Source organism: Ahaetulla prasina, chromosome 7 (genome assembly GCF_028640845.1).
Source record: "Ahaetulla prasina isolate Xishuangbanna chromosome 7, ASM2864084v1, whole genome shotgun sequence".
Lineage (NCBI taxonomy): Eukaryota > Metazoa > Chordata > Lepidosauria > Squamata > Colubridae > Ahaetulla > Ahaetulla prasina.
The window spans coordinates 100,346,715-100,370,744 of NC_080545.1; the positions used below are offsets into that span (position 1 = coordinate 100,346,715).

The 24,030-nt window shown below is 45.4% G+C and overlaps 1 protein-coding gene across 1 annotated transcript in view; it reads left to right on the forward strand.

Moving 5' to 3' along the window:
- The first annotated feature begins 3,789 nt into the window (after positions 1-3,789).
- Positions 3,790-24,030, forward strand: part of UBE2H (ubiquitin conjugating enzyme E2 H) — a 67,056-nt gene continuing 46,815 nt past the window's right edge. The window contains exon 1 of the mRNA XM_058190641.1: positions 3,790-3,896. Within this exon, the coding sequence (XP_058046624.1) occupies positions 3,874-3,896 (23 nt within the window). The 5' untranslated portion in view covers positions 3,790-3,873. The remainder of the gene's footprint in view (positions 3,897-24,030) is intronic.

Sequence of the window (24,030 nt, forward strand, 5' to 3'; positions counted from 1 at the left end):
GTGGCAAGGAAGGTCGTAGAATGGGCCAATACTCACTTAACAGCTGTCTTTAGCAGTAGAAAATGGTGTGCTGGTTTGACTTATCGGATAAGGCCCAAAGGGCAAACTTTCAACCGGCAAGGTACGGTCAGAAAAGTCAAGATGGCGGCCACAACGGTCCAACAGAAGGCATGCAGCAATCACCAAAACCAGCTGGAGCTTCTGTGACATTGGCGCAGCTGCCATCTTGACTTGGCTGATACTCCTGATTGACAGGGCCAACCTCACAAAAGGAAGGTGTTCTGTCCCCCCACCCACCCACCTCAGTCCGGGAGACACGTGAACTGACTCAATTAGCCAGCAATTTAGTCCATAGCAGCTATCAGCTCTGGCAGCAGACCAGCGATCGTCTGCCAAGGTTTTCTTTATCTTCCCTGATGCCGGCATCACAGAAGCTCGTTACCGGAGCAACCAGGAAGTCAGGAACAAACAGCAATCCAGGCCAAATGCTCAGTCAAATAGTTATTATTATTATTATTATTATTTATTCGATTTTTATACCGCCCTTCTCCCGAAGGACTCAGGGCGGTGTACAGCCAAAATAAAACAAACAATACAATATACAATTAAAACCCGAATTAAAAAACTTATTACACCATTGGCCTAAGACTTTAAAACATATTAAACTAAAAAACCCATTAAAATTCATAATAAAAATTTAAAAACCCAACAAAAACCCAATAAAATTTAAGCCAGCCCCGCGTGAATAAATAGATGTGTTTTCAATTCGCGGCGAAAGGTCCGAAGGTCAGGTATTTGGCGTAAACCAGGGGGAAGTTCGTTCCAGAGGGTAGGAGCCCCCACAGAGAAGGATCTTCCCCTAGGGGCCGCCAGCCGACATTGTTTGGCGGACGACACCCTGAGAAGTCCCTCTCTGTGTGAGCGTATGGGTTGGTGGGAGGCATGTGGTAACAGTAGGCGGTCCCGTAAGTACCCAGGCCCTAAGCCATGGAGTGCTTTAAAGTTCAGCTCAAGTTTTCTCCAGTCAGTTTGTTTTGTCCGTCATGAAGTAGTAGAGCAGCCCCTCCTGCTTTTATATCCTGTGGGGTGTGGCTCCGTGACTCAGCACTTTCTAGGCCTACCCTACCCCTTCTTTTGTTGTTCCCGCCTCTCTTGTCTACGAAACCTGGGATCTAACCAGGACTGATTGTCCACAGCTGGGTCTGGAAGCGTTGGGGGGGGGGGAGATACAGGAGACAGAGGCCTCGTCACCTCCTCCACCTGGCCTGCCTCTGGCTCCTGCAGCTGAGCCAGAGAGGCCAGCCCTGCAGAGGGGAGCCCTGACAGCCCTTCCCCCTCACGCTCTGAGTCACTTTCTGGCAGGGGGCCAGGCCCGGGGGTGGGGGCTGGCGCCACAACAGAGGGCAAGATTCTGTGGAGAAAGGGTTTTGGGGTTCCCCATGTATCGGCGGGGGGGCTGAAGACTAAGAGACCTCCAATGCCAGACGGGCATGTTTGCCCTGCCCAAAAAATGCCAGGCGATGTCCATTGGAAGGTCAACACAAATTCCAAATACTATTTTGGGGGTGGGGGGGGTGAGCCTTCGCTTTGTACTGAAATCCCTGGGCAATTGATAGGAACGGTGTTGGGGTAGCCAAGGAATTGCGCTGATTTTCCATTTTGTAGTTTGCAGAATTACAGATTGACAAGAGTTGGAAGGGACCTTGTAGGTCATCTAGTCCAACCCCCCCCACCCCCACCCCCTCCCAAGCAGGAGACCCTACACCATTTCTGACCAGTGGCAGACCAATCTCTTCTTGAAAGTCTCAAGGGATGAAGCTCCCACAACGTCCGAAAGGAAGCTGTTCAGGGAAACGCAACTCCACCAAGGTCATGTGAACCCCAAAACTGGTCTTCTGCAAAACCCCTTTTGATATCCGCCGGCTGGTCTGCAGCCAGGCTGAGCCCGGTTTGTCTAGTAAGGCACCTCTGCTCCTTTATTCTACCTTGGAAGAGGGTTTTCCATGGCTGGGAAAAAGGCTGACGCTCTACGTATGCCCAGAGGCCCTCTTGCCGGCCTGCAAAACATCAAATCATGACGTTTTTAAAGCCACGATGAAGCTGGAAGAGCCAAGCAATCCCAGAGCTCATCTTGATGAGCGTCTTTCTCTCGCCAGGTTCTGGGCACTCTGCACATGCCCAGAGGAACCGGCTGGTAGTTAATTTGTGGATGAAGGATGAGTCCAAACCAGGGGTGGATTCTACTTACTTTTACTATTGGTTTGCAATGACCAGTTGGGTAGGCGTGGCTCGGTGGTCATGTGACCACATGGGCGTGGCCAACTCAACGTCACTCACGTCGATGGGCGCTTCGCCTTAGCTGTTACAATGTACTAAGGGTTAAGCAGAGAGGCAGTTTCTGTAAGCAGGGCAATAAAGATTGGGCTAGAAATACCACCAGAATGTTTCCTTCCTGCCTTCCTTACAGGATTAGCCCTGGAAAGTGGGAAAAAAACAAAATAAGATTTCTTCCAACAACCGGTTCTCCGAACTGCTTAGAAAGTTAACAGCCGGTTCTCCCGAATAGGTGCGAACTGGCTGAATCCCACCACTGGGCGAGGTGTGTTATAGGTAGTCCTCGACTTACAACAGCTCATTTAGTGACCGTTCAAAGTTAGAACGGCACTGAACAAAAAGTGGCTCGGCAGCCGTATTTTCCACACTTAATGACCGTTGCCGCACCTGCCTGGTCAAGCGAGTGAGAAAAAGGGGCCTCTGGTGGCTCAACAGGCTAATGCAGTCTGTTATTAACAGCAGCTGCTTGCAATTACTGCAGGTTCAAATCCCACCAGGCCCAAGGTTGACTCAGCCTTCCATCCTTTATAAGGTAGGTAAAATGAGGGCCCAGATTGTTGGGGGCAATAAATTGATTTTGTATATAATATACAAATGGATGAAGACTATTGCTTGACACAGTGTAAGCCGCCCTGAGTCTTCGGAGAAGGGCGGGATATAAATGCAAATTAAAAAAAAAAAAATTCAGACGTTCGGCCGCCGACTCATATTTAAGACGGTTGCCGTTTCGGTACGTTCTCCTTTCTTCTGATCGACGGGGAAGCCTGATTCACTTAACGACCGTGTTACTCATTTAACAACGGCGGCGATGCCCCTTAACCGGCGCGGCAAGAAAGGCCGTCAAACGGGTTAAAGCCCATCCGACAAACGGTCTCCCTGAGCCGCGGAAAGTTTGAGCCCCGCCGCGGTCGTAAGGTCGAGGACCCTCCCGGGATTCGAACCCCCGCCCCCGCAGAGCGAGAGGCCTGCAAAGAGCTCTTGAAGCCTGAGCGGAAGAAGAAGAAGACGCGGAGAAACTACCTCTCCCGGCATGCCTCTCGAGGGAAGAAGAAAAAAAAAAGCCGACTCCTCCTCCTCCCCCCAGGAGGGCGTGGCTCTCCCGGGCCGCCCAATGAGGCGAGCCCCGGGCGATGAGGTCACTGTGGGTGACGTCAGGAGCCCAGCGAGAGGCTTTGGCAGAGCCGAGCGAGCGGCCGAGAGAGAGAGAAGCGAGAAGCGGCGACTCGGGTGCGGGCGGGCGCAGGAAGAAGAGGAAGAGGAGGAAGAAGGAGGAAGAAGGAGAAGCCGGCGGCAGCGGAGGAGGGGGGGGGGCAGCCGCGGGGCAGGAAGAGCCGGCTCGCGAAGGGAGGGGCCGCGAGGGAGGGGCCGCGAGGGAGGCCTCCGCGCAGGCGCACCGCGGGGCCCCTCCCCGACGAAGCTTTTCCCCCACCCCACCAAGTCCCCGCGCGCCGAGGGGTCCTGACAGGCCTCGCTCCAGACTCCGCCCGGGAGGCCGCCGGCCGGGGGCACCATGTCCTCCCCAGCCCGGGCAAGAGGCGGATGGACACCGACGTGGTCAAGCTGTATCCTTTCCTGGAGAAAGGGAGGAGGGGTATTGTTTGGGGAGCCCCTTTCGCGTGGGGGAGGTGGTTTGTGTGTGGAGGCCCCTCCTCCCCGGAGAATGTCTGAGGGAGGGAGGGGGTTGAGGGGCCCTCCTTGCAGAAGCAATGAAAGGGAGACCTTCTTTTTTTGTGTGGGGGTTTCCAGGTGCTGGGGATGAATGGAACCCCCACACCCAAAGTAGAGCCTGGGAACAGGAATTTCCCCCAAACTGGAGGCCCTGTTTTCCTCTCCAATATCCCAAACTCCTGACTTTGCCCCCCATCCTCCTCCTCCTCCCAAAAGGTGGGAGAACCAGCCCCACGCTCCTTTGGCAATAGGGGAGGGTGGCTGCCAAATTTTGAGAGAGGGGGGGGTGTCACAGGTTCGCAAGGAAAGGAAGCAAGAGAGCTGAATGGGGAGGGCAGGTCTTTTATTTGGGGTTTTTTTTTTTAAAAGGGGGGGTGTTAAGGTAGCCAAGAAATGCGGGGGGGGGGAAACACCTTTGAGAGAGAGAAATTGGACACCCCCCTCCCCAAATTCCTTCAGGGGTATGTATACCTGTCGGGGTTTAAACCCACCAAGGCCTCAAAAGAGGCACGGCCTGGCCCTGTGGTTTGGAAGGCCCCCCTCCCCAAATTAAACCCCACCCAAGGGTGGGCTCTTTCCTATTCCCCCCCCCTTGGAAGGGGGAGGGAGTGGGCTTAAGCCTATCTTTCTCCCCCTCCCCAGCCGGAACCAGGGAGACATTTTCCCCTCCTGTTCAGTGTCAACAACACTCTTTTCTTGGCCTGCAAAGAGAGAGGCCTTTTATTATATATATATATATATATATAAAAAAAACCCCAATATTTATTTCTCCTTTCCTTCTCCCACCCACCCCCCCCTCATTTCCCTGGAAATTGCTGAGGTGTCAAACCCCCCCCTCCTCACAAATGAGCAAATAATGGAACCCCACCTACCCTCCCCTTCCCCAGCCAGCAGCTGCTGCCCCCTCCCCACCCACTAATGCCCTATAGAAACCACAAGAAAATTGTGAGAAAAATCACAATTTTCCTTATTGCGCGGGTCTCTTTGAGACTGGGGTATGTGGAGCAGGGGGGACGGGACATTTTATTGTCCTCCGTATTCTTTCTGGTGGTGGGAGGCATTGCCAGAGAATTTATCTTAGATTAAAACAAGCCGGGATGGAAAGAGAAAAGCAAGAAAGCTGGTCTATTTTCACCAGTTTTTTTCAATACCTTTTGTGGGAGGGGGATAGTATAACAATCCATTTAATAATAATAATAATAAAATCAATAATAATAATAATAATAATAATATAATACACAGCTCCCTCCAGCAGCTTCCACCCTCAACAGCTAGCTTGGATATAGCTACAAGCCACAATGAGTTGGAGACAACCAAGGTTTTTTGGGGAGGGGGCCCCCAGGTTGTTGACAGTTGCCATCGGATGATCCTTGTCTGATGGTGTGTTACTAGTTCCTTAATTTAGTTCTGAGGCTGCTGCCATTCGGGAAGCTTCTGATGCCAGCAAAACGAAGAGGAGGGGGTGGTGTTGGAAATTAAACCTGGTTATAGTGGGCCTGGAGTAACCGTGGTTAAACAAGGCTTGGAAAAAAACAATGCCGAAACTCTGGTAGCCCCTGGTAGCCCCTCTCCCCTCTTCTTTCCCTCGTCCTGCTGCTGTTGTTGGGGTTTTTGTTGTGGTGGTGGTTGTTTATGTAACACTTCGCTTCGAGATTTCTTTCTGAAGAATCTGGATTTATTTATTTTTCCCCTGTTTCGTTCTTGGCCTAATAAGATTTGACTGTGGGGGTATTTGGATATGATGGGCCGGGGCCTGTGGGTGGGTGGGTGGGGGGAGAGAAAGCTGCTGAATTATGATGTTGGTTTTGTAGAATTGTTGTGTTAATCGTCCTGTTTATCAGGTGGTGGGGAGGGAAAAGACAGATTGGTTGCAATTGACAAGAGTCAGACAGAAATGCACTTCGGAGATGTTTATTGAATGTGTTAACCTCTCCCTGGAGAATTTAATCGTGAAGGAATTAGGTATGTAAAAAGGTGGGGGGGGGAGTTTGGGTTTGTTACAAATAGCCTTTAGTTGGGAGAGATAAAACAAACTTATTTAGATTGGGGTTTGCTGGGATCAAATTGTTATTTTTATGGCCGCGCGTGTGACGGTTTAGCTTTTCTGTGTTTTGTTGGGGAAAGAAACAGCAACAACTCAAAAAAAAAAACCAAAACCGGTTCTTTGATAATGCACCTAGATCTTCCTTTTTTTTTTAAAAAAATATGTTTTTTAATAAATAGGAAGTGGCTCGTGATTGCTCTGGAATCAAAGCTATTTTTATCCTGGAATTGCATATGCATGTCCTCCCTCCAATAACAAAATTGCATTGGATGGTTTAATTTCTGCTGGTTGGGGGGGGGGGGAGAAGGCTTAGAACTCCAGCTGTTCGGTGACAAAAATTCTCATTATATCTAAATTTTTGAAAAGGCAGCGAGATTCTGGGGAGACCGAGCCCCACTGGGCCCTGGTTTTTCTCTCGTCCCCTGGTTCACTTTGTGGCTTTGTGGATGTTAAGAGATCACAGTGGGCCTTTTAAATATATATATATATATATATATGTATTTTGGAGACAAAAGAATAGGACCTGTGAAATACGTATATGTGAGATTCCGTGTGGCATATATTGGTGGTGTGGTCGCTGTTTAATTCGACGGTGGATAGAGGGAGGGAGTGGGGGGGGGAGAGAAGGAAAATAGCCTGGCATTCTCTCCTGTTGGACTATTAAGCTGCTGGTCTTTTTCTGTTCCAACAAAAGAACCATAGAGATTCGGTGAAAAAAGGCTCTCCGACCAGGCCTCTGATTATAATTCTTGGTATTTTAAGTGAGCTAGGCCAATTTCTCCCGGGTCTGCAAGTTTTTGTGTCTGTGTGCAATGACAGAATAGATCTCTTTTGTTGTCTGTGTTTTGCCCACTTCACTTTTCTCTTCTCTCTTTATAGTTAAAGGTTCGGGTTTTAGGCAGGCCTTGGCATTTCTGCAACCCGGCGGGAATCCTAACCATGTTTAGGAAGGTGCCGCGGATTTTAATTCGGGCTTAGTTCCAAAGAAGGCTCTTTTCCTAAATGGGCTTAATTTCTTGGATAATACCCGCCACTCTGGGTATATATGAGCCCTTGTTGCTCCTAGGTGTTACCTGAGTGAAAGGCTACCTCCTTTTTTTTTGTTGTCAGTTTCATTCTGCCCTTCCTGCTTTGGAAGTACAGCCTCTCTCTCTTTTTTTTTTTTGTCCTGTAATCTTGACTTCGGCCTGGCAAGCCAGTATTTTTGACTTTGCAACGACGACGACGGGATGTGGGTAGAGAAAATAACAAATGTGGCCTTGCCAGACCAGCCTTTTGGAGCTGTGTGTGTTTCTCTTTGCTAGTTTGAGCTGGGTTGTTTTTTGTTTTTTTTCCTTTCCTTTCGCCCTACTGCCTTCCTATTTTTGCCTCTGGCTGGGCCAAGGCCTTTTTCTACACCCCTTCTTTGCAAGCCAGGAGTTTGAGATTGGTTATCCTGCCTCTTCCTCCTGCATCATGGGGGGTGGGGGGCACACACACTTCTTCCCCGTGTTTAAAGGGGGAAAAAAAAACACACCCTCGTTTGGGTAATTGCACGCTCTGTGTCACCGGGCTGCTGTTTTGGACGCTCCTCTTTAACACAGTAGTTGTGCAAAAAAACTCCGAAAAGAAGAAGAAGAAGAAGCCGGGCGTTTTGGGGCGTGCTTTGCACGGACCGGGCATCGTTTGGGGTTCCTGCTCCCCTCCTCTCTCTTGTTAGTTGGGTCAAAGCGAGTTGCTTTTTCCTGTTCCTTTTTGGGTGCCTTTCTTAATCTGGAGATCGGGAGTGGGGATGCCTGTTAATTTTATTAAAAATAACTTTTCCAAGTCTCTCCTTCCCCGCCCCCCTCCTTTTTTTTAAATTATTTTTTTATTTTTTGGGTTGGAAAGGTTTGGAGAATTTTGGACTGGGCCTTGCAAGTTTGTCAGTGAAGGAATGTCCTTTTTTGCTTTTCCTCTTCCCCACCGGCCCCGTGGATTCCCTCCCTTCCCCAGTCCGGAAGTGCCCGGGCAGCTTGCTTGTTTTGGAAAAGTGTTTGCAGGCAGGGGAAGAAAAAAGAAAAAAAAAAGGCCCAGGGCTGAGCTTAGAAATCAGCTGATTGGCTGTTCTGTTACTACCCGGAAATTGAGGAACAGCCCAAACAGCTGATGGAGTGTGTGACAAGAGGGTGTTTATACACCCAGGCAGGGGGCTGGGAAAAAGCGGGGTGGGGGAGGCCTGCCCGAAGGTTGCAGCCAGCCAGAGAGAACAGCCTGTGCCAGGTCAAGGCTTCAGCTGGGGCCCGGGAAGCACGGCCTGCAAGCAGATGTGGCTGCGTTTGTTTTGCAAACAGCTCGGAGATGTTCATTAGAAATCGAGCTGGAAGGGACCTTGGAGGTCTTCTAGTCCAACCCCCTGCTCCAGAAAACACCGGGAGCCACAAAACCCTCCCAGTGCCTGACTATTTCTTGAGCAGCCAGAAAACTAGCATGTGTAGTTGAATTTTAATCCTTCTGTTTCCTTCTGAAACTTTTTCTTTTCTTGGATCCGTCCATGGTTGGCCTTCCAGGGGTTGAAAAGCTCAGTAAATTGCGTGCCGGCAGGTGTCGCACATTGGCGGTTGTTGACGCATATTTTGAGTGACAGGGAGCCGCTTTGAGTGACAGGGAGCCGCAACAGAGGGGTGAAAGAGCCACGGGTTGCTGACCTCTGACCTAGACCATCTCAGACAAGGGACTGCCCAGTCTCTTCTTAAAAACCTCCACAACTTCTGGTGGCCAGCTGTTCCACTGGTTAATTGTCCTCACTGTTAGGAAGTTTCTCCTTAATTCCAGGTTGTTTCTCCCTTCAATTAGTTTTCATCTGTTGCTTCTTGTCCTGCTTTCGGGTGTTTTGGAGAATAGGTTGACCCCCCTCTTCTTTGGGGCAGCCCCTCAAAGATTGGAAGACTGCTACACATCATGTCCCCCACAGTCCTTCTTTTCTCCAGACTAGCCAAACCCAGTTCCTGCAACCGTTCTTCATATGTTTTAGTCTCCAGGCCTTTGATCTTCTTAGTTGCTCTTCTCTGAACTTTTTCCAAAGCCTCAAAATATTTTTTTCGTGTAATGTGCAATATCCCTTTTATGGCCCAGAGTCGAATTAAAATTAAACTTTTGAGGCAGCCACTTTGCTGATTTTTTTAAAGCGAGGTTATGTAGATGGTTGAGTGACCTATTATCTATTGGCTTGAAGCTAAAGAGGTATTTATTTCCTGCCTTTATTGTTTCTACAAATAACTCAAGATGGTGAGCAAATCTATCACACCATCGTCCTCCTATTTCCCCTACAACAACCACCCTGTAAGGTGAGTTGTCCTTAGAGAGACAGACTGGCCCAAGTCACCCAGCCAGCTTTCATGCTTCGGATTGGGACTAGAACTCACTGTCTCCTGGTGATTGACCCAAAGTAGCCCAACTGGCTTTCATGGCTAACGTGGGACTAGAACTCCCCGTCTCCTGGTGACTGGCCAAAAGCCACCCAACTGGCTTTCATGGCTGAGACGAGATTAGAACTCACCATCTCCTGGTGATTGACCCAAAGTCGCCCAATTGGTTTTCATGGCTGAGGCGGGACTAGAACTCACCGTCTCCTGATGATTGGCCCAAAGTCACCCAGCTGGCTTTCATGGCTCTGTGGGGGCTCCTACCCTCTGGAACGAACTTCCCCCTGCTTTGCGCCAAATACCTGATCTTCGGACCTTTCGCCGCAAGTTGAAAACGTATTTATTTACTCGCGCGGGGCTGGCCTAAGTTTTTTGTTAAATTTTTCTGAAATTTCTAAATTTTAGATGAATTTTAATGGGTTTTTAGTTTTTAAATGTTTTATAATTCCGGCCAATTGTATAATAAGTTTTTAAATTTGTTCTTAATTGTATATTGTTACTGTTTTATTTTTATTGTAAACGCCCTGAGTCCTTCGGGAGAAGGGCGGTATAGAAATCTAATAATAATAATAATAATAATAATAATAATAATAATAATAATAATAATAATAATAATAATAATAATAATAATAATGGCTAAGTCGAGACTTGAACTCACCACTCACCCATCTCCCTCTTTCTAGCCTGTCTCTCAACCTGGTATAAGCTGTCTGGTGCTATCCTTAATTTTATTCTGAGCTACTTTTTCAATATCTGGGATGAATAGGTCGAAAACTCAGAAAAGTTCTAAGGATTTGTGAATCCTATCTATCCGGAAAGTTGGGCAGATGTGTTGTGCGAATGCTAGGCTCGTGGATTTCTGTTCTTGGCTTTGTGCAATTATATTCCATCTTCCTTTGCAATCAAACTCCATTTATAGATTTATACGGGTTTTCTTCTCCAGACCCTTCTCCAGAGTCTAGTTTTAGACAATTCCTACTTTTTCACTCTTCTTCTCTTCTCCGAAATGGGTGTGCCAGTTATTCAAAAGAGGGAACAAAGCTCCCTGATTCTAAAACGCAGCACAGGGGTTGTCGTTGACTTACGTCCACAATTGGGAGAAGAATTTCCCTTGCTAAAGCAAGGTGGTCGCAAAGTGAGTCGCTCCTGATTTTACCTTTTTTTTTTTTTTTTGCCACGGTTGTTAAGCAAATCCGCCTTTAACTTTGCTTGGCGCATGACCTGCCAAGTGCCTAAAGTTTAATCAGGTGACTATGGGAATACTGCAATCGTCATAAATGTGAGGACTGGCCGTAAGTTCCTTTTCCCAGGTAACTTTGAATGGTTGCTAAATGAATATAAGTCGGGGGCCATCTGTATATTTTTAATGTTCTCTTTAGCATGCTCAGATTCAGGTAGTCCTCGACTTACGACCACCACTGAGGCCAAAACATGTCGCTAAGTGAGAAACTCATCACGTTTTGCCCCATTTGATGACTTTTTCTTGTTAATCAGTGCAGTCCAATTAATAACTCCGGCTTCCCTCCTTTGACTTGGCTTTGCCAGAAGGTCGCAAAAGGGGAATCGCGTAACCCCGGGGCATTGCAACCGTCGTAAATATGAGTCAGTTTTCAAGCATCCGAATATAAATCACCTGACCACCGGGATGCCGCAGTGGTCGTAAGTGTGAACAAACGGTCATAAGTCACGTTTTTTCAATGCTGTTGTAACTTCGGTCACTGTTGTAAGTCGAGGCCTACCTGTAGTAGGTTAAATCTCCCCCCTTGCCTCCTCCCCCTCCAAAAAAAGATGTTTCCTCCAATTTTCTGCAGAGGAAATTATGCAATGGACGCTCTTTCTTATACACAACTTGGTTTCTGCTTGGACAAATTTGTACAATTTCCACTAGAAGTGTGCTTAGATAAAATGTTCCCAACCTGGAAAATAGAGCAAAAAATGGACAATGCGACACCGGATGAGATTTGGCTTTCATTGCACACACACACACAAACACACACACAATGGGTGGGACCTTGTGAGAAAGGTGAATTCTTCCTTCCTTTGTGGTCTGGTTTTACTGGTGACTGATTAGCTACATTTTTTTTTTTGCTGGATTGTGAAATTACTAAAAATTCCACGCTGTGCTTTGGGAGGGAGAGCACCTGTGGTCGTGTTCGGAACAGGACCTCGCTTCCGTGGAAGAGCTGAAGCATTTTTAAGAATACACTTAAGTGTATATCTTAAGTATGTTCTTTGTAATTAGGCGGAGACCTAAACCTTGGATGTTATACGATAGGCACCTGGGCTACAGCGGTTGTACCATCCTGGGTGGCATGAGGTCCCTGCACGGATTGGTACTTCCCTCTGTGTGAATAGTAGAGAGATTTTAACCCACATCTTAATGGACACGATTCTGGGTTTAAGCCATTTTCCCAAAATGATGATTCTTTGTCATTTCTGCTTTATTGTTTTTTATTAATGTAGTTAATATTTTATATGCCACTTTACTAATAACCTTAAGCTTTATCTATATCTATCTATCTCTCTCTATTCATCCATCATCGATTAACCCACTACATCTATCTATCTATCTATCAACCCATCTCTGTCTCTCTCTCTCTCTCTCTCTCTCTCTCCCTCCCTATCCATCCATCATCCATTGACCCACTACATCTATCTATCTATCTATCTATCTATCTATCTATCTATCTATCTATCTATCTATCTATCTATCTATCTATCTATCTATCTATCTATCTATCTATCTATCTATCTATCTATCTATCTATCTATCTATCTATCTATCTATCTATCTATCTATCTATCTATCTATCTCTACCTATTATCTATCTATCTATCTATCTATCTATCTATCTATCTATCTATCTATCTATCTATCTATCTATCTCTATCCACCCATCATCCATTGACCCACTACATACATCTATCTATCTATCTATCTATCTATCTATCTATCTATCTATCTATCTATCTATCTATCTATCTATCTATCTATCCATCATCCATTGACCCACTGCATCTGTCTGTCTGTCTATCTATCTATCTATCTATCTATCTATCTATCTATCTATCTATCTATCTATCTATCTATCTTATCTATCCATCCATCCCTCGACTTGCAACCACAATTGACCCCAAAATTTCTGTTGCTAAGCAACACTGTTGTTAAGTGAATTGTGCTCCATTTTATTGATCTTTCTTGCCACTGTTGTTCAGCTGTTAATCACTGCAGTTGTTAATTTAGCGACGCGGTTGTTAAGTGAATCCAGCTTTCCCGTTGACCCTGCTTGTCAGAAAAGTCGCAAAAGTGGATCACATGACCCCGCGACACTGCAACCGTCATAAGTACATGCCAATTGCTAAGCATCTGGATTTCTTGATCACGTGACCCTGGGGATGTTACAACAGACATAAGCATGCAAAACTCATAAGTCCCTTTTATTCAGGGCCGTTATAACTTTGAACAGGCACTAAATAGAGTAGAATAGAATAGAATAGAATAGAATAGAATAGAATAGAATTTTTATTGGCCAAGTGTGATTGGACACACAAGGAATTTGCTTGGTGCTTCTGCTCTCAGTGTACATAAAAGAAAAGATACGTTCATCAAGGTACAACATTTACAACACAATTGATGGTCAATATATCAATATAAATCATTGCAAGTCGAGGACTGTAAACGTTGCAAGTTGAGGACTGTGTGTGTGTGTGTAGAAACAAAATAATTGTTTTAGGAAATGGCTTCGGCCTGGAATTGTCTCCCTTAAAAATATTTATTTATTAAGACTCGTTTGCTGCCCATCTAGATTATTAAACATGTAACTGAATATATAATTTAATGGATTAAAAGGAGAAACCAATCATCTGAACCCTCATCCCAGATCTATAGAGGGTGCAAAATATTATTTGAAGAGTAAACATGGAAACATTTACTAATTTATAGAGAACCAAGTCCATGGTAACTGTAGTGTCTCCCAATATTGCTGGTTACATTTATAGGCAGCTTTTCCTGTCAATGTGTCAGGTGGTTTTTCTTCGGCTTTACTCGCAGGGGTTAATATGAAAAGTGATCCTTCTCCCGAAGTCCAGAATGGTGGTGGGTTTTTTTTAACCCAACCACAATTGTATTCATGACTCTCTAGAACAGGGGTCTCCAACCTTGGTCCCTTTAAGACTTGTGGACTTCAACTCCCAGAGTCCCTCAGCCAGCAAAGCTCCAGAATATTCCTGTTATTTATCTTTAAAACACCCTGTGCAAAATCGAGGTGAAAATATACAGTAAATAGTGGAGCCATGAAAATAACACCACACTCCTACCCTCAAAACGACGCTATAGAGCACTGCACACCAGAACAACTAGACACAAGGACAGTTTTTTCCCCGAAGGCCATCACTCTGCTAAACAAATAATTCCCTCAACACTGTCAAACTATTATTAAATCTGCACTACTATTAATCTTCTCATCGTTCCCATCACCCATCTCTTTCCACTTATGACTGTATGACTATAACTTGTTGCTGGCAATCCTTATGATTTATATTGATATATTGACCATCATTTGTGTTGTAAATGTTGTACCTTGATGAACGTATCTTTTCTTTTATGTACCCTGAGAGCAGATGCACCAAGACAAATTCCTTGTGTGTCCAATCACACTTGGCCAATAAAAATTCTATTCTATTCTATTCTCCAAAACGAGATTCATTCTAGAATTCCTCTAGTAAGTGAGATGGGCGGCGAATGAATTCAATAAATAAAATAAATTTATCTCTGCTTGCTATATACCAGTGTACAGATAGTCCTCGACTTACGACCGCAATTGACCCCCCCCCATTTTTGTGGTGAAGCGAGACATTGGTTAAGAGAATTTTGCCCCATTTTGTGTGACCTTTCTTGCCGTAGCTGTTAAGTGAATCACTGCCGTTGTTAAATTAGTAACATAGTTGTTAAGTGAATCTATCTTCCCCCTTGACTTTGATTGTTGAAAGTCGCTAAAGGGGATCACGTGACCCAGGGACACGGCGGCAGTCATAAATGTGAGTCCGTTTGCAAGCGTCTTAATGTAGATCACGTGACCAAGGGAAAGCTGCAATGGTCATAAGTGCGAAAAATGGTCATATAAGTCACTTTTTTCAGTGCCGTTTGTAACTTCGGACGGTCATTAAATGAACCGTTGTAATTTGAGAACTACCAGTATTACGTACAATTGGTGGGATTTAAAATTTGTGCGTACAGAAGATACCCTGAAAGAAGAAGGAAGGAAGGAAGGAAGGAAAAGAAAGAAAGGGAGGGAGAGAGGAAAGAAAGATAGAGATATGGATGGAGAGAGAGAATAGAATAGAATAGAATAGAATTTTTATTGGCCAAGTGTAGAGAATGTAGATATATAGATATGATAGATAATGTAGATAGATATAGATGATAGATAGATATAAAAATAAAGGTTCCCCTTGCACATACTTGCTAGTCGTTCCTGACTCTAGGGGGCGGTGCTCATCTCCGTTTCAAAGCCGAAGAGCCAGCGCTGTCCGAAGACGTCTCCGTGGTCATGTGGCCGGCATGACTCAACGCCAAAGGCGCACGGAACGCTGTTACCTTCCCACCAAAGGTGGTCCCTATTTTTTCTACTTCCATTTTTTATGTGCTTTCGAACTGCTAGGTTGGCAGAAGCTGGGACAAGTAACGGGAGCTCACTCTGTTACGCGGCAGCACTAGAGATTCGAACCACTGAACTGCCGACCTTTCGATCCACAAGCTCAGTGTCTTAGCCACTGAGCCACCGCGTCCCTTTTATAGATAGATATAGATAACAGATAATGTAGATACATAGATAGATAGATTTCTTTGAAAACCTAAGAAGAGACTCTGGATTATCTGCTTGGAGGGGGGGGGGAAGAAATAAGGCAGAGAGTAGAAGTGGATTGGTCGAGGGAGAGTAAATCATGGTTATTAGAGGATGCTTCGTTTTGGAAAGAAAATTAGGAATCTGACGGCTTATTTTGTGCATTTGACTCGTTTCCTTGTGAACAGATGCAAACTTGGGGCTGGCTGGGTGAGGCCCCTCTTTGTGAAGCATCTTTCAAAGGCTTTGTCAGCGTTGAGATGTTTAGAAATTTTTTTTTTTACAATCGCTCGTCGTTCCTTGTGCAACGGTTTTGGTGACACAAGATGCCCCGAGTGAGTCAGACTTTGAAGAAATTCTGTCTTTATTTTTCTCTTAGTGGAACAAAACAGTCATACAATCTGTAGCCAATCCGACACCTCCCAAATTCAGTCTGCTTCTTAACAAACAATCTTCTAAACATGGGAGGCAAAATTCAACCTGGGCCAAAAATGATAGTTAGATAATTCATAAACAAGGTTGATCGTATTCTTCTTCGATAAATTCCAGCTCATTTAAACATCCAGATATATATGGAATTTATCGAAGAAGAAGAATACAGAGTAAAATCAACCTGTTTTATGAAGTGACTCAACTGTCGTTTTTGGCCCAGGTTGAATTTTGCATCCTAATTAGAATTGTTTCTTCAAATTTTTTTAATTTTTTATTTTTCGGAAAAGTGCAGCTGATGTGGCCAACACCTTTATTGTCTGGATAGCAAAAGAAGAGGTGCGTTTAACAACAATATTCTAAGCGCTGAACATCATTTCACAGAGGGACAGCTCTCTGATTAAAAATTCATATTTTTAATCTGCCATTAATGAGTTGTCTGAGCAGGCTGATTAATTGCTTGTGTGATCTCAGCTGTGCATGAATTGCAACTTTCCAAGATTTTACCTTGTTGCTCTTAAAAGAAAAAAAAACCCGAACAACTTCTTACTTTCTGGCCTGTTGGAAGGGCCTTTGGCTTTGATTTTTAAATTCACTGTCTCATTGTTGCTTTGTCAGTTCAATTGTGTGTGTGTGTGTTGTGTGTGTCCCAAGCTTTGCAAAGCAGACTTCAAGAGAAGCTGGCTGCATCTACTTATAATATCATTAAAGTGGATATTTGGGGCCGGAATGGCTTAATAAGAATAAGCTTAGAACAGCTTGCAGTCCGAAGTTTTTTTCAAGCTTTCTCTCTCATCTGTTTTATAATAAGGATTTGTTTGTGTGGGGGTTTCAGCCTAATTAAGTGAAGAGCAGGAATTGAATGAGAGCAATTAATGCATTAATCAGGTATGTGAAATGCATCTTTTTTTTTTTCTCCCAAGGAAGAACAAAATACTTTGCTGCATCGAAAGGCTAAGACTTTGCTCTCCAAAAATAAACACGGGCCTCGATTTGAGCATTGTTTTTGTTAATTGATTAAATAAAATGTTTATTTTATTGTGTTGTAAATGTTGTACCTTGATGAAGGTATCTTTTCTTTTATGTACACTGAGAGCATATGCACCAAGACAAATTCCTTGTGTGTCCAATCACACTTGGCCAATAAAATTCTATTCTATTCTAAAAGATGGGGATAGCTGCCTTTTTCAAGAATACTTCGGGTGGCGGGGGGGGGGGAGGATTCCTGATTGGGGATGGCATGAAGGCAGGAAAGATCACAAGAGATCTAGTCCGCGCTTTGTGTGAGCATGGGTTGTGGCATCAACTAGTTGGATGGATTCCCGCCATACAAGCCAGAAATGCAATGATACAGGACTTCCTATCTAGGCAGGGGGTTGGACTAGAAGACCTCTAAGGTCCCTTGCAACTCTCTTATTCTATGGGATTGGATTGGATTGGATTGGATCAGAATGGAATGGAATGGAATGGAATGGAATGAAAGAATAGAATAGAATAGAATAGAATAGAATAGAATAGAATAGAATAGAATAGAATAGAATAGAATAGAATAGAATAGAATTTGTCTGAAGTGGTGTAGGGTTTCCTGCCTGAGGAGGGGGTTGGACTAGAAGACCTCCAAGGTCCCTTCCAACTTTGCTATTCTGTAAAATAAAGCACTCTAAAGTGGCATACAAGTCTAAGTGCTATTGCTATTGCTAAATTGTGGTTTGCAAGTTACGCTGGGTTTGCTCAGGAAATCAAACATTGCTGTTGAAGACTATCCAGGTCTGTTCCTTTTAGCTTTCTCAAGGTTAGCTAAAGAAAAATAGGGGTGTAAGTAGCCCTTGACTTACAACCATTCATTTAGTAACCGTTCAAAATTAGAAAGGGGAAATAGTGACGTAGATCTGTTTTTCACACTTAACGACCATTGCAGCATCCCCATGGTCACGCGATCCAAATTCAAAATGCTTGGCAACCGGCATGTACTTACGACGGTTGCAGTGTTCAGGGAGGGGCGGTGGGGCGGTGTCACGTGGACCTTGTGACCAGCCGAAGTCAATGGGAAAGCCGGATTCACTTAACAACCGTGTAACTGAACAACCCAGCGATTCACTTAGCAAGAGAGGTCATAAAATGGGGGCAAACTCCCTTAACATTTCCCTTTCTTCTTAGCAATGGAAATTCTGGACTCCGTTGCGGTCATCGGTCAAGGACTACCTGGAACGAAGGGAGATTACACTTTTCCCAAAAGCCTTCCACAATTTTGCCCACTAGTGTTAAATAGTGCCAAGTTGGCTAAAGGTGCCGCAGGAGGTCCGAGTGGAGTTTTTTGGACTTTACAGCTTATTGATTAAACTGGGGAGCGTTGCTTCGTGCTTATTTTTAACCTTCAGTAGGGGAACTGGAAGAGCCTCTCATGCCTGTAATCTCCCTGTCATTTCATGATCTTAGGGAGTCCGATTCCAACTCTTCTCGTGTCCTGCCGTTTCTTCTTCTCAGCCTTTCTCAATTTTTGGCCGCTTTAAAACGGGTGAACTTCAACTCTCGGAATTCCCCAGCCAGCCTCTTCTTCCTATCTACCCCAAGAGGGCCCATGATTGGCACCCACCAGGTCTTCAACCTATGGCAAGAAGAGCCTGCAAAGCAGCCCCCGAACAAGAGGGCAGAGTCGGTCTGCTCTGGGGTCCCTGGTGCTCTCTGAGCCTGGTGGGTTTTCCTCGCAGAGGTTTCGCGACCCAGCTAGGGAACATCATCAGTGCTGGGAGGGAGGGTGGGGTTTGCTCTCTGTTTGGTGGGAGTTTCTTGGTGGTTCCTTGATTCGGCTGTTGTTTATTGTTAGCTTGATCGTCTGAGTCGATAGTTTAGGATCGTGATGGCGAACTTGTGGCACGGGTAGCCATATCAGTCAGCACGTGAGCTCAGCTCCGGCGTACATGCGCGTGTCGGCCAGCTGATTTTCGGGCTTTCCAGACCCAGCAGAAGTAGGGAAACAGGCTGTTTCCTGCCTCTGGAGGGCCTCCGGGTTGGTGGTGGGGAAGACCCGTTTTTCTCTCTCACCTGGCTCCAGAGCCTTTCTAGGAGTCTGGGGGCCCCCCAAAAAAACAGCCTTCCCCACCCCCCAGCCCCGAGATGGTCCTGGGGGGTGGGGAAGGCTGTTTTCACCACCTCCCCAGATTCCTAGAAAGGCTCTGGAGCCAGGTGAGAGAGAAAAACGGGCCTACCGGGCCATCGTGCGCCAGGAACGGGGGGAGCACTCATGCATGGTGGCGGGGAGCATAGAATTATGGGTCTGGGCATGTGTGCTCGTGACCTGCCCCCCCCCCCTTTCACACGATGGCAAAAAGGTTAGCCATCACTGGTTTAGGAAATGGTTAGGGTATTTTTTTTTTATTTGAATTTATATCCCGCCCTTCTCCGAAGACTCGGGGCGGCTTACAGTGTGTAAGGCAATAGTCTCATTCTATTTGTATATTTATATACAAAGTCAACTTATTGCCCCCCCAACAATCTGGGTCCTCATTTTACCTACCTTATAAAGGATGGAAGGCTGAGTCAACCTTGGGCCTGGTGGGACTAGAACCTGCAGTAATTGCAAGCAGCTGTGTTAATAACAGACAGACTTAGTCTGCTGAGCCACCAGAGGCCCATATTGTTTACTACTTGATTCAAGTATATAAACAGAGAGCAAACCCATTCCTTTTTAGCGCTGATGATGTTACCTTATTGGGTCAGGAGATGTCTTCAAGGAAACAACCCAGCTCAGAGAGCACCAAGGGCCCCACAGTTCTTCCTTCTCCTTCCTTTTTCCTCCCCTTCTTCCCTTCCTTCTTCCCACCCACTCCCCCTCCTCCTCCTCTCCACAAACCCCACTCCCTTCCAGCACCGATGCTGCTACCTACTTGGGTCATGAAATGTCTGCAAGAAAACCACCAATCTCAGAGAGTAGCAAGGTCCCCAAAGTCTTCCCCCTCTTCCTTTCTAGCAACTGATGATGTTACCTAGTTGGGTCATGAAACGTCTGCAAGAAAACAACCCAGCTCAGAGAGAACCCAGGTCCCCCACCGTTCGTTCCATCCTTAACAAACATTCTCCCTCGAGTTTGCTAGTTTCTACCTTACAGGGGTGGGTGGGGAACAACAACCCAGCGTAGTTGAAAATAAGAGCCAAAATCCTTGACGTGTTTTTCCTCTTGTCCTGTTTCTGGGTCAGTGGGGGTTGTGGGGTTTGGTTTTTCTTTTCTTCCCCATCTTGCTGAAGTGGCTCACTGCAAGACCTATGTTCCCCTGCTCAAGAAGATAGAATAGAATAGAATGGAATTTTTTATTGGCCAAGTGTGACTGGACACACAAGGAATTTGTCTTTGGTGCATATGCTCTCAGTGTACATCAAAGAAAAGACACCTTCATCAAAGTACAACATTTACAACACAAATGATGGTCATAGAGTACAAAATTAACACTTAATGATACAACACTTAATGATAATCATAGGGTACAAATAAGGTAGGTAAAATGAGGACCCAGATTGTTGGGGGCAATAAGTTGACTTTGTATATAATATACAAATGGATGAAGACTATTGCTTAACACAATGTAAGCTGCCCTGAGTCTCCGGGATATAAATGCAAATAAAAAAAAAAAGCAATTGGATGTGTGTTGCTTGGTTAATCACTTTTTTTTTAATTACATTTATATCCCGCCCTTCTCCGAAGACTCAGGGCGGCTTTACAGTGTATAAGGCAATAGTCTCATTCTATTTGTATCTTTTTTACAAAGTCAACTTATTGCCCCCCCCCAACAATCTGGGTCCTCATTTTACCTACCTTATAAAGGATGGAAGGCTGAGTCAACCTTGGGCCTGGTGGGTCTTGAACCTGCAGTAATTGCAAGCAGCTGTGTTCTAATAACAGGCTTCTTAACAGCCTGAGCTATCACGGCCCCACTTAGGGCAGAGGTCTTCAAACATGGCAGCTTTAAGACTCGTGGACTTCAACTCCCAGAATTCTCCAGCCACCATAGCTGGCTGGAGAATTCTGGGAGTTGAAGTTCACGAGTCTTAAAGCTGCCAAGTTTGGGGGACCCCTGACTTAGGGGGTGCCCTCAGTGGGCAGGTGACCTTCGGCCATCCATGGGGCGAGATTTGAGCCCTTGGAGGTCTAGGAAGAGAAAAATCTGAAAGGAAAAAAACAAAAACAGATTTTGTCTTTGAGCCGAGCCATTGTTCCACAGGCCGTTATTTGGGACCTTCGGTTGATCATTAATCTGAAAAGTCCCCCGTGCCAGGAGAGAACTTTCTCCCAAACTTTAGGGGGGGGGGGCGACTCGCTAATTAGTGTGGGAAATTTCCAGAGACCAGGAGATGTTGGCCGCTGTGGCGTTTTCTCATATCTCGGCAATTTTAAAATGGGTGGACTTCAACTCCCAGAATTTCCCTGGCCAGCCTTTTAAAAATAGGAGGACTTCAACATGCTGGCTGGGGGAGTTCTGGGAGTTGAAGTCCACCCCTCTTAAAATTGCTATCCACTTTCTAAGTTGGTATGGACCAATCTTGGTTACTTTTTAGAGGAGTGGACTTCAACTCCCAGAATTCCTCAGCCACAGCATGTTGAAGTCCACTCACTTTAAAAGGCTGGCTGGGGAGTTCCGGGAGTTGAAGTCCACCCCTCTTAAAGTTGCTGTCCACTTTCTAAGTCAGTCTGGTCCCAATCTTGGCAACTTTTAAGAGTGGTGGACTTCAACTCCCAGAATTCCCTGGCCAGCCTTTAAAAATAGGAGGACTTCAACAAGCTTGCTGGGGGAACTCTGGGAGCTGAAGTCCACCCCTCTTAAAGTTGCTATCCACTTTCTAAGTCGGTATGGATCAATTTTGGCTACTTTTAAGAGGGGTGGACTTCAACTCCCAGAATTCCCTGGCCAGCCTTTCAAGATGGACAGACATCAACATGCTGGCTAGAGGAACTCTGGGAGTTGAAGTCCACCCCTCTTAAAAACTTGCCAAGATCGGATCTCAGCTGACTTGGAAATCGGACGGATTCAGGTTTTTTGCTTGCTCTTCTTTTACAAGCCGCCTTGTACCGATGGGAGAATTAGCAGGCACGTTGCCTGCACAAGTGGCTTTTTATGGAAACACCCGGCTGGCTGGTCTCTCCGAGATCGAAGCAAAGCACATTTTGTTCAAGGCGGCAGCAAAGGTTGACAGCCCAGAATGAAACTATATCTTAAACCCCCACATCCCGCCCACCCCCACCTTCACCCCCAGGCAATATTTCTTCTCCAAAGAAACATGGCTGGCTGGAGGAATTCTGGGAGTTGAAGTCCACCCATCTTAAAGTCCCTGAGGTTAAGAAACATGGCTTTGGAGGCTGAGAATTTGCCAGGGGACAGTGAAATTTTAGGTTGGAATTCCTATTTATCAACTTGGGTGATTTGGAATTCTGCAGGTCGCACAAAACGAAACAGTCGAGGCATTTTTGGCTACCACACAAGCAAACCTTAGTTACGTTAGTGGTCATCTGTCTTTTCTCTTGTTATGTTCCACCCGTTCCCATGAAATACAGGGAGTCCTCGACTTAATGACCACAAATGAGGACCAAAATTTATGTTGCTAAGTGAAACATACGTTAAGTGAGTGTTACCCCATTTTACGGACTTTTCTTGCCACCGTTGTGAAATGAATCATTGCATATGTTAAGTTAGTAGCCGTTTTTCAGAGTTACAACCTTCGCATCATCCCCAGGGTGGTCCAAATTCAGACGCTTGGCAATGACTCGCATTTATGACCGTTGCAAGGTCCCGGGGTTACGTGATCCCCTTTTGTGACCTCCTGACGAGCAAAGTCAAGGGGGAAGCCCGATTCACCTAACAACCGTGCTACTAATTTATCAGCTGCAGTGCTTCACTTAACAGCTGTGGCAAGAGAGGTTATATAATGGTCACTTAACAAATGTCTCATTTAACAGAGAAATTGGACTCAATTGTGGTCGCAAGGTGAGGATTAGCTGCATTAGAAATGGCCCATTTTGCCATCCTCCTTGAGCCTTTTTAAATTTGGTGCAGTTGCATTTCAACATGTACCCCTTTATATGTCTGAGCTCCATGGAGTTTGATAGCTTGTTAAGTAAACCCAGCTAATACAAACCATAATCTTAGCGTGTGTGAACTCGGCCTAGCGTCCTTGAAAACAGTTGCTTCTCTCTCTGAATTCGATAATCCTTGAATCTATATGTGCTCCAAGAAGATTTTATTCCTGGAGAATTAAGATTGACAGGTCTGCCCTTGATAGGAAGGCTTAATTCTGGGTCCTTCGGATTTATTTTTCAGGTTTCTTTTAAAAATAGGTTATTTTGAGGAGTGGGGTGGGTGGGGGGGAGAACAGAAGCCAGGGTTGTCGTCTGAAGAAGTCCACCCACCAACCTCAGATGCTGGCACCCCCGCTGGTTACTAATGTCTTTTGTCACTTGACAAGTGTGTGTTGTGTGTATCAAAACTCCCACATTGTTCAAGGCGCTTCAAATCCTGGTGGGTTTAAGATGGTGGCTTATTTTAGAAGCAGGCTTTGATCTCTCTACGCATTTTCTAGGAGATCCTAGAACATGTTTGTTATCTAGACTTCCTTTTTTTTTTTTAACCTCTTCCAAATTCTCAGGTTGTGTTGGTTTACAAGTGCTCCTCAAGTCACAACAGTTTAGTGCCCGTTTATCATCTACCTATCTATCATTTATTGTCTGTATCTCCCTTCCCCACCTCTCATCTATCTACCTTCCTACCTACCTGTTATTTATCATCTATCAATTCATTCATTCTTTCCTTCCTTCCTTCCTTCCTTCCTTCCTTCCTTCCTTCCTTCCTTCCTTCCTTTCTTTCTTTCCTTCCTTCCTTCCTTCTTCTTTCTTTCTTTCTTTCTTTCTCTTTCTCTCTCCCTCCCTCTCCCTCTCTCCTTCTCCCTCCCTCCCTCTTTCTCTCTCTCTTTTCCAGGGAACCTCCTGTATGCACAAATTTTAAAAGCCACCAATTGTATGTAATGACTTAAAGTAGGGATATAACTTAATACAGGTAGTTCTCGACTTACAACAGTTCGTTTAGTGGTCGAAGTTACAATGGTGCTGAAAAAAGTGACTTATGACCGTTTTTCACACTTACGACCGTTGCAGCATTCCCGTGGTCACGTGCTCAAAATTTGTAGGCTTGGCAACTGGCATGTACTTATGACGGTTTGCAGTCTCCCGGAGTCACGTGATTCCCCTTTTGCCGCCTTCTGATGAGCCAAGAAAATGGGGGAAGCCCGATTCACTTAAGAGCCGTGTTCCGCAATTGCAGGGATTCACTTAACAACCGTGATGAGAAAG